The sequence below is a fragment of the Pleurodeles waltl genome, chromosome 11 (genome assembly GCF_031143425.1).
Source record: "Pleurodeles waltl isolate 20211129_DDA chromosome 11, aPleWal1.hap1.20221129, whole genome shotgun sequence".
Classification (NCBI taxonomy): Eukaryota; Metazoa; Chordata; class Amphibia; order Caudata; family Salamandridae; genus Pleurodeles; species Pleurodeles waltl.
The window spans coordinates 139,963,596-139,977,199 of NC_090450.1; the positions used below are offsets into that span (position 1 = coordinate 139,963,596).

Here is a 13,604-nt window from a genome sequence, read left to right on the forward strand (position 1 = left end):
CACACCTAAATATTTCATTTCAACAATGTGTGCGTGTGACAATCAGCCACAAGTGTTGATTACAAGCGGAGAGGGTATGTGAACCTTTTCCTGAAACCTTGCAGGTTACAGATAAACTTCCACAGACTGACTATCCAAGGATGAGTTTATTTTGGATAAACCTCTCATCGGGCTGCATCATACACAGATGATATCCTCAAGATCGAGGTATTGCGCTCCCCACCCCCCAACTAAATCAGAAAATGTATTGCATGGTATCTTTCACTGAGTCACCTTTGTGCTAAATGCCACAGCTCAAATATAAAAAAAAAAAAAAAAAAAAAAAAAAAAAAACCTGAAGGCTTAAAAGATTTTTTTTTTCCTTTTTATATGAATGATGCTTTTCAATATTCTTTGAAACCTCATGTTGTACATATGTAATAGACTGTCATTTACTGTGCTTCATTATTTTGATTAGCTTGTTTGCCACCAGATGGAACTTCTTAGAAGAAAGCTTGATCACCCTCTCCCTTCATAAAATGTACTAAGAGTAGTGATGTCAGGGTGCCAATTTCTTTTCATTCTCCTTGATGAGAATTTCTCACTGAAACCGTGTATGGGACAGAGATGCATGTTGGCTAAAAGCAAAGCTGTGTGAAATGTCTGTTTAATCCAGCCAACCCTCACGCGCTTGCTATGGACCCTGCTAAAAAAAAGAAAAAATGGCAAAGCTGTGGTTGTTGGTAACCAAGATGCATTCACGGCTGCCATTCTTAGAAGCTGTGGGCAAACGTTCTGTTTTGGAGGCCAACAACTCATTTATAATTGCTTCTGCCTGACAAGAAAAACCAGTAAAGTTAGAGCCTGACTATCTTAGGCAAATCCAGAAACAAAAAACGCTATGGATTTGAAACTGCAATAAGGAAAACGGGAGTAGATGAGCAATGTCCAGGTGATCTTCAATACTTGAGCTCTCTAAGTAGAAGTCTTCCTTACATTAGGTCAAAATGCCCATTTCTGGCAAGTGTAAAGGTATTTAAATCAACCACCTCACTCGACATCTCACAGAACAGCAAAATGTGTAGTATACATTTGAGGTACTTTATCCCCATAGGAGTACTATTTAACATTGGATTGTTAGCTACTTCAGTAGATGCTTCTCTCACCATAACTCATAGAACTAAGCTCTTCACCCAAGGGGTAGCTATAAATTAAGCCCAAATCTGCAATGTTGTTAGATCCCTCAGTTCAGACTCCTTTCTAGTCCCTCTTGTACAACGTTCCCCCTTTTATTCTTACCTGAACAACTCTTACTAAAAGTGTTCTATGCATCCTGTGTAGCCAGCTGCCTTTGCTAGCCACCTTCTAGCTTAATACATTCATGGATTGTACAGCAGTTGTGCTTAGACATCAGTCTCAGTATTTGGTTATTTTAAATGTGTGTTTACATTGTGTCCCAACCCGCTTTGCAGTAATCTTGTGAAGTGATTGCTCCTTATTTCATAAGTCACTTAACAGAGACATTTTTGTGTCTGTCATAAATAATTTGTTAACTAACAAATATTTCTCTGTTACGGTCTTGTCTTTCAACTATTGAAGTTGAACTGAAAGATTATGTTGCTTCACCAAGCACATTTTTCTTGTTCATAAAATTAAAAACCTGTTAAGCACAAAAATATTTTGAATTGGAAATGTGGTCCCAATACAGGACCAATAAGCAGTACAGTAAGCACAAGTTAAAATATTGGCTTTTCATTAGAATTGATTACGATTTAAGGGTTCAGTTAGAATGTATGTAGTTTGAACATCTGCTATGCAAAATGGAGGAAAGGAATGCTAAATACGGAAGTCTTGCGGAATTTCAGATGATGGACTGGATGCTTACATACAGCTGCGAATTGTTTCCAACAGCATCTAATATAGTGTGGCAGGAGAAGAGTTAAAACAAAAGGATTGAAGTTGTCTGACCTACCTTCTGGAGGTTGGTTGCTCACCCAGCAGTGTAACCAGTTCACGCCATTGAGTTTGGCACCATTCAGGTACCATAATAGGCTCTTTTTCAAGCTGCTTAAAATCCGAAGGCACACCGTAATACAGATAGTGGAAGCAGTCTAATCTGGAATAGCCAGAGTGTACACTTAAATATATTGATTACAGGGAATTTCTTACTGTTTAAGGCTGTTCCCTTTGTGCTAATTGTGTCATTGTTGCCATTGTTTGAGCATCTGATGACTTAACCGAATGCCAGCAACCTTAGTACTTTAAAGTGAAACCCTTTTTCCCCCATTAAATAAGTCTGTTTCAGTGACATTTATTTTACCTCTCCTGGTAGTTCTGAAGGTGCACAATTATTTTCATCTCATCATTCTCGCAATAAGGATAAGCCTATACTGCCACGTCTCTCAGTAGTGAGGTTAAGTGCAGGTTTTGTTGCACCCGCTCTCTTCCAATTAAGTGTTGGAAGGAGCAGTACTGAAAGAAAGATAAGTTATAAAATTAATTGCAACAAAGTAGTAGTAACTCTATTTGCCCTGCCCTAATATGTTGCATTAGCACTTACCCAGTTCTCTTACTTGTAATTATCAAATGGCCAAAAATGTCAATTGAATGTAAAAAGTATTTTCTCAATCTTTCTTCCATGGGTCTAATTTAACAAAATGAGAACACAAATTCTGTATCACCTGTACATCTTTTTTGATGTAAACAATTTCCAGCGAACACATTCTTCGTCTCGTCCTCCAGTTTATTTTGCTAGTCTGGAGTTCGTCCCTTTAAATGCATCTCAAAGTCCGGTGTGTCTGTTCCAGGATAGTGTAAAGTGTTAATGCCTGATATACTTAATAGTTGGCTACCCGTGACTCCCCTGGCCTGCCCTTCTTAAAAATGCTATGTGCTGCAGCTAGCTGCTTGGTGAACAGACGTTTGTGCTGAGCTATTGCTGTCATTGTGTTGTAAATGTAAGCAGAGTGGTTGCAAAAGTACGTGGTGGTGACTAAAGCTTTTAATTTGTATATTTTTTAAGAGTAGGGTCCTAGAACGAGGAGCAGCAATGTAGCTGTAGAAATTGAAGCCTTTTTCATGAGTACCCATACCCATCTTCGATGAGCAAAGTTAGGAAGGAACTTGATTAAAAGTTATAGTGCTGTCTTGACTTGAAAAATAAAAATAAAATTTCTGTACATTTGCATGTTAACTCCACATGGTGCCAGATAGTCACTGCTCCGGGAGTGAATGCTTTAAAAAAAATCCTTTTTGTATTTTTTTATTGTTCATTTTTTGGCCAGGAGCTCTTGTCAAAATCACTCTGCTTTATAGCCATGTTCCGTTAACTTCTTTAGGTCTGGCTTCTGTAATATTAAAAATAAAAAAAAACTAAATACTTTAACTTTGGGCCATACTGTTCATCCTTTGATCTCTTAAACTAATGTTCACATTTTGCTTCTGCCTATCACAACATGCAGCATAGGTCACTGTGTCTGCCATTGGCATTTGCGTAGAGTGGTTGTATTTTGCCTACATTTGGATAGCTGAGATCTTAAAGCATTTAAGGCTTCCTTTAGTGCAAAGTGAGTGTTGTGCCCCCCTCTCCTCTCAATTATGGAACAAGGCATAGAGGGTTCACTTAAAATCCTTTAAAACGTATATTTAACATTTGGGAGTGACCAATAATTGTGACCCTCGTTATAAGACCATATGTAGTACACTTTAAGCAGGTAAATTATGAACTACAGTACTTCGACTAGATTTGTGCCTCAGTGACATCAAGAGGAAGCACCAGCTGATTTCCTGTTCCCCGAAAAGATGCAGGGCATTAAGCTTAAACATCTTACATAGACAGGTTAGTCCTGAGACGGAGTCTGTCACCTGTCAGACAGAAGTCCGGGCAGAGTTGGGGCATCTGGCTGACTGCTGTGCCTAGCTTTCAGAGGCAGCGCGTTGGAAAATGTTTAGATTTCTGTAGTCAAGTCTTGTTCGGCAATCTTGTATGTGCAAAAATGTAAGACTTTTCTTTTGGCTTTACAAATGGGGAGTGGTAGGAAATATGATGGGAATATATGATGGGATCAAGATCCAAATGCTGTATGATCGGAAAGACATGGCATTACAATAACTGCTATAGAGCTGAGATAGTAAAGTGGTGGGTTGAGAATGTGGGTAAAGAATTAGACTGATAGTAGCAAGGAAGCAAATTTGAGAAAATGACAGTGTGTTGATTGGTTTTCAATTCATCTGAGCACACTGGAAAGGAAAGCAATGAATGTGAGTACTAATTTCACTTTATTTTAATTTTTATATAACTTGATTTTATTATTGCAGTTACTTATTTTCAAAGTTCCACACATTTGAAAGTGCCTTTTTTTTTTTTTTTTCCTTCTGTTGTCTAGATTCCTTTTTCCCAAAACGTTACTTTGCTGCTGATTTTGGGTCTTGCCCAAATCAACACAGTAAGACATTCTGTGGGAATGTTGGAATTTAGAGTTTCAGTTGCTTTAGACATATGCTCCTGTTTAAGCCCCTCTTTAATATGGCATAGTGCCACTTGTATTGGAGATATTTTTTGACACTTTTTCGTTTCAAGATTTTGTTTTTCAAATATTGATACTTTACATTTTTCCACATCCTCACCTTTTTAACTGTTTTCCCATCGCTCTTTTCGCTACTGTTTAGGCTAATGTGAACCTGTTATCGGGAAAAACTGATTTTGGCTCCATTTCCCCACTCCTTCTTTTTCATTTGGCCATGTTTTACTTTAAACCTTGGTATTAGTTTATGCACACTTCTTAGGCCCGACTTGATAGCTAACTGTTTTACATAGATCCTTTATTACCATTTCTTTGAAATATATACAGTGGGCTTTGGATTTGCCGAGAGGAGTATTACTTTCTTTTCAGCCTCTTTAGTGATATATTCTTCCTTCACGCCTTGTATTGGAATGCATAAGGGAGTATTGTGTATTGAAAAGTATACTAAAATCAGTGTATGTCACATTCAATTCTTTATCACTTAACTGCATTCCATACACAAGCAATCCTTTTTGCTGCTTTTTCCGCAGCAGTGGTAAAGCCAGTAAAGTAGGCTATACTTTGATAAATATTTGTGCATGAAAATAGCATTTGTGTATGCATGTATTTACATGCATTGACACATTAAAGCCAGACTTGCTGGCTTTGTTGATGCTGGTTTGAATAGTGTTATATCAAGATTCAAGGTAAATGGTTTCCTTGAATAAGGATGTCTTTCTGAAAATGTGTTGTATTTAAGTAACATGCGAGTGCTGAACCTAGATGCCTAATGTGAAACTACTTCTACCAGAGACCGGTCTTAATGTAGTTATGCATTGGTGGTCTTTTGCAATAATATTTTGTGCTAGAGATTATTAGATTGATTTGTCGCTACTTTGTAGGCAGGCTTGTCTTGGTTCTCCTTCACAGAAATAATCTTCTGGTTTTACAGGGCTTGAAATTTTACGTAAATAAAGGGACCCCGCCCCCAAATGTAACCAGCATTTTCAATTCAATAGGTCTCGCGTTTGCTCGAGTTAGGCCAGCTAGTGTTGTAAATTTCTAACTGGAACTTTCTTGTCACACAAACTGAAAATAAAAAGTTAAAAAAAAAAGTTGACATAAGCTAGCCGATTCAAAGCGCCGCAGTGAGCGCGAAGGATAGAGACAAAAGGAAAAAAGTTTGCTCGCAGTCAAAGTTATCGGCAATAGTGCAGTTATCCATGTAACCGGGTCGATGGCCAAGGTGGTAACAAAACCGCCCTAAGGAGGGACAAACGTAAAGTAGTTACCAACGAAAACAAATGATTTTTGGAAGGCAAGCCCATGAACAAATGATAGTGATGGTCGTGGTTAAAAGCCCAGATACATACCAACATGTCGGATAAGCAGCGCTTGCCCGCTGCTATGCTCAACCTAAATATTTTTTTCTTTCCCATCAAGAATCCTTATTAGTTATATAGAGACCTAGCCCACAATTTCTCTCTATTTTCAAGTGCTCCTCTGTCATTCTCCACGATTATCCCCTTCATCCCACACAAGTCCTGCTGTCTTTCAGGTCCTTACTGCCTATGCACCTGCTGCTATGGGCAATGTCTGTCTTCCCTTAAGACTCTCCTGCAGTTTCAGGCCTGTCTCTTCACTCGGGGCTCCTCTCATGTCTACCTCTTCACATACTACCTGGTTTTCAAGTCCCACTTCTGTTTCGTCTCCATCTCTGCTGATCATTTCCTACTACCACTTGCAGTCTAGTAGAGCAGGCACGGCCAACACTAGATATTTGTTGACCAATTTTTTAGTATCTGGTAACTTTTTTTTAAAAAAAGTTATTTATTTTTCAAACGATTTTTTTTATTTTTTTTTTTAATTTTGTAGAAATACCCAACTTTTTTTTACACTTGGGTCAGTTTAGTAGTTTTTTTTTGTTTTTTTGTTTTTGCAACAATCTCTTTTTAATTTCAATTTTACTATATTTTTTTTTTCCAAGTTCACATTCGCACGGCAAGCATGCTGCCTCATGTCATTTTTGCCTAAAGCAGCTTCTGGTATGTATGCTATAGAAGCTTCAAGGTGAAATTGTATAACGAAAGTTGATGATTGGACATTCAGCACAGGTTGGTACGGCTTGAGCTCCACCTTCACAGCTATGACACTGCAGCAGTTGTGCTGCCTATTCTGAATGAGACCCTTAATCCGCTATGCATTAACACCGGTACCCATTGCCCTATGTCCACTATACTTTAGAAGTGTTGCATCTTTGTACTGCAGTTATGCCAAGGGATGCATTATATCATCTGAAACGGGCCATTGTACAGAACATTTTATTCTGAATGTTGCAGATTCTTGAAGATCTTCTGAGGCACTTTGTTAAATTCAGCCCTTGGCTTTTAAATGTCATGCTTGTAAATAAAAGTAGTAGCAGGATCCTGTACAAATAAATAGCTTTATGAAAGCAGCAGAATTTCCTTGCGGCACCTAACGATGCCAAAGCCATTGTAGTTTGCTCTAAAAAAAAAAAAAAATACTTTCTCCTAATGTCAGCTACGTTTAGTAGAATAAGCAATGCCAGGTGTCTCTGAAATTGTAAAAGCGTGTGCTATTCAAAAATTAGGAGTTCGGCATTTGTGACTTTAAGACACAGACCTCAAATAATATCTGTATGATGGCACTGAAAGCTTATTTACTGGGAACAGCTTTGCCTTCTCTGAAGAACTAGGGAAGCTTTTGGCCCCCATTTATGTACTCAGAAGTGCTATACAACTGTTTGATTGTGCGTGGTTGTTTTCTTCTACTGCCTTCCGAATTGTGCTCCATTAGTGCCAAGTGAGTGGCTGTGCTGTACAGTGCACTTATCTCTTCTGTCACTGGAGTAGCTTTCATTCCACAGGCGTTGGAAAACCACAAGAGGCTTCTTACAGACGGCCAGAGAGCAGCTGATCATGAGTATCTTACTTGCAGTAAAGGGTGTAGACCAGTGCTTAATTTGAGTCGGTGGTTTGCGGTGCAAGGCACCGGCACTTAATTTTAAGGGGCCGGCACTTTTTTTTTCTGTCTGAAGCATTTTCAGTGAGCAAAAGCCTCAGTTGGTAAAGTCGGAGGAAGAGAAAAATGAAAAAGCTTCATAAAGGGAGAAAGCTGCAAGAGTGAGCTGAAGGGGCAGTTAGTGGCTCTAAATGGACTAAAGAGGCCCGAGATGGCTTCAGGATTCCGCTGCCTCGGCATTCAGTGTGCGCACTTTTAAATGCAGCAGCCGTGTGTTTCAAGAGAGCTTTGGGCACCGGCGCGTTATTATTTACGAATTCAGCACTGGTGGAGACCTTTTTCGCCTAGCAAGAATGGGTGCCAGTGAAACTGAAGTCCGTTGCCGGAGTTGGCAAGTCTGGTTTTAAAGCTTTTAACCAGTGTATGTTCTTTTTGGGATACACCACCCTTTTCCATTTTGTGAAGCACTGCGTTTTTGTGTTGGGATTCCCTTTTCTGATGTCCAGGCTCTGGTATGATTGCACTTTACCCTTCTCTTGAATCGATAAATGTATACTTTGGCTCTCAAATTGAGTGAAGAAATAGGATCTGGAATTCTTAACAATTGGTCTCCTTTTTGAGAGCCGTAGAGCGCATGCTGAATGTGTACTAGTACAGTCAGATAGCTAAGTGGAATATTGCACTGCTTACAGAGATAGATGAGTAGGGTGAGAGATCTGCAGGACACATTCATGTTTTAGGCGCACACCATATTTGGGATATATCTTAAAATTAGTAATTTGTAGCAGTTGCCTTTTAAACACAATTTTACTGCTACAGCAAAACAAACTGTAGTCTTGTTGGTGTTTTTTCAAACCCAACAATCCATTAAGACTAGCTCGCTACCATAGCTAATCTCCTTTTAAGGTGTCCTTCTCACTTCTGTGTAGGGGAAGAAAGCCTTTTAAGTGTTTTAAAAGACCCCACACCCACTAACACCAGTAAGTGGCATGTTTCATCATTGGATTGCTACCAATAGTGCCGAGTGTTCTTCAAACATCTGGTTACAGTGGAGCATGTTTTATTTTTTATGAATCTCAAGTGACAAAAGGGTGATTTAAAATTACCTTCAGGTTACCACCCACCGAAGGTATTTTTTTATGACTGTCCTCTGGGCAAATTTTAAAAACTGGTGGATGTGTTATAATGTATTAATGATCTCTCACATGCCACGTCAACATGTTTCGTCCATTATGTTCCGGTGCCCCACAGGATCATATATGGCTTTCTTCAGGAGCAAGTGCTGTGTGCATGATAAGGCCGACAGGATTATTTTCACAACACCTAACTTACGATTGTCTGCATCACTTCTCTTGAGTTTGCCATGGATCTAAGATAAAAAAAGACTCCAGTGGTTAAATGGTAGTATCTGAGAAGGAACATGTGTGCAGCACTTGTGCCACGTACTATGTTCAGAGCGTGCTGGAGCCCGAGTATTCCACCAAGGACCCTTAGTGCACTCAAAGTTCTCACTGCAATAGTTTTCATGCCGTTGTCAATGCCAGAAGCAAGTGTTTTCCAGCATTGTGTCAACATCAGTGTTCACTTAGTCAGCGCAAAGTTTTTAAGCACACATCACAAATAGGCTTACGGTGTCAATCAGATTGATGTGAAACAGGCAGCAATCGACTTTCGCTATAGGTGCCCAGAAAGTGCAATACTTACTTATTGTTCATAATTTGCTCACAACACGGAGGCTCCAAGGAGGAGGACCCTGTAGTCTCACTCTGTAAGGGTCATATGTATATTCAGACATTGCCCTTCTCCTTTAGGGTATTGTAAAGTATCCTATTGTCTCGTACCACCCCTCCTCCCACCCCTGCCCTTATTTAGTTCCTCAAAGGCACTCACTCTCTAAAAACCTGCTTGGTTCCTCGTGAGCTCTGTATCCTACTCTCCCCATGTCCTGAGCCGACCAAATACTTTTAGCTGGCAACAGGGAGGATAACTTTCAGATGTGTCACACATGCATGAGTGTCTTTCTGGTATGTACATCGGAACACATTTAATGGACTGTGGTCCTCAGTGTGGCTTTGTATTGTCTGCCACTCCCCCAAAAGGATGTTAGAATAGTCTATGTGGATCATCGATGTGGCACAGTTTTGGACTAATCTATACAAATTGGTTGTAATTCAAAAGAAGGGTACATCTCAAAGACCCTTCGGGACCCAGAATTTTTAGAACATTCTGCACTCTTAATAGGATAAGTTATCAGTTTCGAACCTCATACCAGTTCCACATCTAACAGTACATGGATTTGTGTGCACGGTTCCAAGTTGGACTTATAGGCAACTGTGCAGGACATTGGTAGTAACCAGGATGCTAACTTTAAGATCATTAAATATTGAGGCGGATAGGTTTTTCTATGTACTTTAACATTGTGCAGTATGGCTGGCTTGTTGGACAAGCCACATGCCCCCAAACCTGCCACACCTGTTCCTGTTGGCAACTGGACCTGGTGAATTAGTTTTAAAGTCATGTTGCCCTAAAGTGCAGTTTCTAGTGTGCTCAGTAAAGATAGCGTGACTAGTTTAAGATAACCCTAATTGGATGACCTTGGACAGCATAAGAATAATGCTTAAACTTGTTTGCAGGAGTTTAAAACGTAGCTTCTGTTGCTGTTAAGATGGTTGCCAGGGAAAACTGAAAACTTAAGTTTGACAGTCAAAATGCAAACCTGTTTTGATTTTATTCCCTACGAACTAGGACTCCGAGCCCATTAATTCTTGATCACAACTACATAAACACCAAAAATCAAGTGATCAAAGCAGAACGACGGGTATTAAAGGAACTAGGATTTTGTGTTCATGTCAAGCATCCCCATAAGGTAAGCTGTATGGCAATACGTTTTTCAGCTTAATCATTCGCATACTGTGAACACTGCTTATCCAACTTTGCTGGGTTTGATGTTTACTTTTAACTGAATAGACACAAGGCACCTTACTTTTGGGTGCAGGGGCAGTTCCGGGTGTTTGCCATCTGTGCTTGGTAATTTCAGTAAATTTATCGTGCTCCAGTTTTCAAAGTCTGTCCGCTGAACACAGGGGACGAAACGTACTTTTCTGTTGCAGAAAGTTATTTAGTTAAAATAGTTGCTACTGCGTGTAAAACTGTCTTTTTATTTATATTTCCCTGAGATACTCATTCTCTGTGTGTGAACGGTAAAATGGGACAATGCAAAATTGTAGTCCCACCTCAGGCATTGTAGGATGCTCAGTTTTTGGTTTTCAAGAGCTAGCCACCAAACAATGCTCCCAAAAATATGATATCCCTAGATTATAAATCTCGGGGGACCATGTTGCTGTACCATGTGCCAGAGTTTAAACAAATTCTACTGAATGATTGAATGTATTTTGCCTTGCTGTGGCATAGATATTATGTAGTTCTATATTAACGAATATCATTATTTGAAAAGTGTGAATATCATCTCAAGTCTTTTAGTTGTATACAAAGCCTATATTATAAAGCGTCAATAAAAAAATATACTTAAAAAATCTGGTCACCCTATCCAACTTGGAAAAACAAACTGTTGACTTTCCGTGTTATCTTTTCATTCTCAACAGTGATTTGTATTCCTCGTTTAAAAAAGTGTTTGTAAAAGAGCAGCCCTCCGATACCTTGTTAAAACTTGTGTTTAAGGTGGGTGAAGTGTGTGTGTGTGTGTGTGTGTGTATGTATGCCTTAGAGATGGGTAAGGCGTTTTACTACATAATGTGGAAACTAAAGCAAATAATTTGTTTTCTCACTCATAGATTATAGTAATGTATCTTCAAGTGTTGGAATGTGAACGGAATGAAACTCTAGTTCAGACAGCCTGGTAAGCTTTTGTGATTGTTCTGAAAACAGTAGTAGTTGTAGTATGTGCCATTGCCTTGCCCATAACTGGCAGTTTATGCCAGGATAGTAAACTGTATCTAACATTGTAACTCAAGAATGCTAATGTTATTTTGGGTAGAAAAATCTGAAACGTTCATCCATTATTTTCTGTTGTACAGAAATTAATGTCTAGAAGGACAATGTGTGGTTTATTTCCCTTTTTTTTCGGCTTTTCTCTGCCAGTCTTCTTCAGGCACTTTCGTAGTGTCCTTTTTTTAATGCCTTAAAAAACTTGTGTTAAATCCCGGTGACCTGCACCTACAGACATTAGTACCTGTGTAGCAGTAAATTAAATTTCAGGCTGCTGATAGAAGGGCACAAAGAGCCTGTACATTTAGTTGCTCTTGCTCCCTCTTTTTTCCTTTTTCACAGTGCTGTTGCTGTAACTAAGGAGTTAGTCTGGACACAGAACCTCAAAAAGCACCTGTGGCGGGAGTGTGTCCCTGATCACTGCCACTTAAATCCAGCAATTTATTGATTTATAACAAAGGCTCACCCATGGCTTTATTTCCCCAATCCTAAATGTGGTCCCTTAATGGAATCAGCCTGATCTTTCCTTAATCTCTTATGCCGGGGGTCCTTTAAAATTCTTTCTTTTGAAGCACAGTCTTTTAGTTGCTTTATCAGTGCTGCAGAAAGATATTGATGTATACTAGATGACCCAGTGAGAACTTTGCTGTGATGTTGAAGTGTCACAGATGTGGACAACCAGAAAAGCAACCTATACACTATTGTTGGTACTTGGGTGATAGTGGGTGCCTCAAATCGTCTAGGATGATGCAGTGGAAAGGACAGTCCTGCCTCTCAGCACAGGTTTGTCAGCAAACCCCTCCAATTCAAGCCTTTTCAATGAAGTCCTTGATGCCATTTCTTGACTCGAATGACACATATACATATCAACTCTGTTCATTCCCTTTTAGTCTATATATATAGTTATATATAGGTGTTCACTCAGTTCATCACATTTTATCTGTTAATGAACAGTAGAACACCTCCTAGCATCCTTTTAGATGTGTGCTGCTTCCATTTAGTTGTAAAGGTTTTTAAAGACCCAATCCCCAAATTAATCAGTTGTTCTTTTCAAAGTCTGTTTTACTCAAAAAAGAAAAATAAATACTTTCCCCATCAGAGTTTTGAGTTAATTTAATTTCTAAGAATATTTGATAGCAAATGAGTTCTTTCCCTTGGAGGTTAGGAGCATTATTTCCTGTACTTTGTAGGGAACATCTCTTTTCCCCCACCACTGTGTTGCTCGTGCATAAGTGGTCAGCCTGTTATCACATGCCTCCCAGACTCACAGTAGACCGTTTTTGTGCACGTCAGGAAATGCCTTACTGTACGTTTAAAAACAAAGATGAGAGCTGTTGCCTAGGAAAGAAAATGTAAGAAAACTGCTGCTGTGCTATCCTTTCCCAAAAAGGCATGGATAAGTCCTTTCTTCTTTGTTTACTGGTGTGGTGGTGGAACCATATCCGATGCATACCTAAAGTTGTTTCTCGGGCAAAACCCAACATCACAATCAATTGTGTTGGTTGCACATTTCATCAGTTAAGCTCTTAGTTTTCAAGGACAACTTACTAAACTTTTTTTGATGTTCAAGACTCCTGTTTAAAGAATGCTACATCACAATGCAGTCACAGTGCAATAGCCAACAACCTCTCTTATCACTCGTTGACCGTATGCTTGCCTTTGACTCTATACAACGCTGTGCTGCCTTTATGGCTTAGTTCACGCTATACAAATACCACAGCTTTTTTTATTATGAAAATAAAACATCCACACTTGATCGATAGAGCAGTAGTCCTGAACAGACAGGTTCACACCACGTCGCAACAATTAAGTCCTAATGCTTCTGGGACCCAGAATCTGTAAGTAATGAATCCCAGGAACCACAAAGGGGTGACCAAGGGAATGAAAGCAAAAGATCTATACAATCTATCTAGTCATATATAGCCACAATTGTCTACCCCCTCACCAGATTGAGTCTTAAAATGATAGTGCAGCTTTTCAGCATTTGTCAAGTAATTCAATAATATACTGTATGAAGAATACACTGTACCTAAATGCTGATTATGACAACATTGAAAAATACTGACATTATTATATACTAAATACTTCAGTCCAACATAGTACTCAAGCACCATGCTACTTCCTGTAAATCTGTACTGCCTCCTGTCTTCCATTCCTCAGTAGTGTACCAACCTCCTGCCCAGCCTCACTCGAATT

At 39.3% G+C, this 13,604-nt stretch overlaps 1 protein-coding gene across 3 annotated transcripts in view; it reads left to right on the plus strand.

The window, feature by feature from the left end:
• The window catches only part of CCNL1 (cyclin L1), a 214,846-nt gene that overhangs the window by 36,805 nt on the left and 164,437 nt on the right, over positions 1–13,604 (plus strand). For all 3 annotated transcript variants that reach the window (XM_069213289.1, XM_069213290.1, XM_069213288.1), the window contains exons 4-5: positions 10,209–10,329; positions 11,255–11,319. In XM_069213289.1, coding sequence (XP_069069390.1) covers positions 10,209–10,329; positions 11,255–11,319 — 186 coding nt within the window. The remainder of the gene's footprint in view (positions 1–10,208; positions 10,330–11,254; positions 11,320–13,604) is intronic.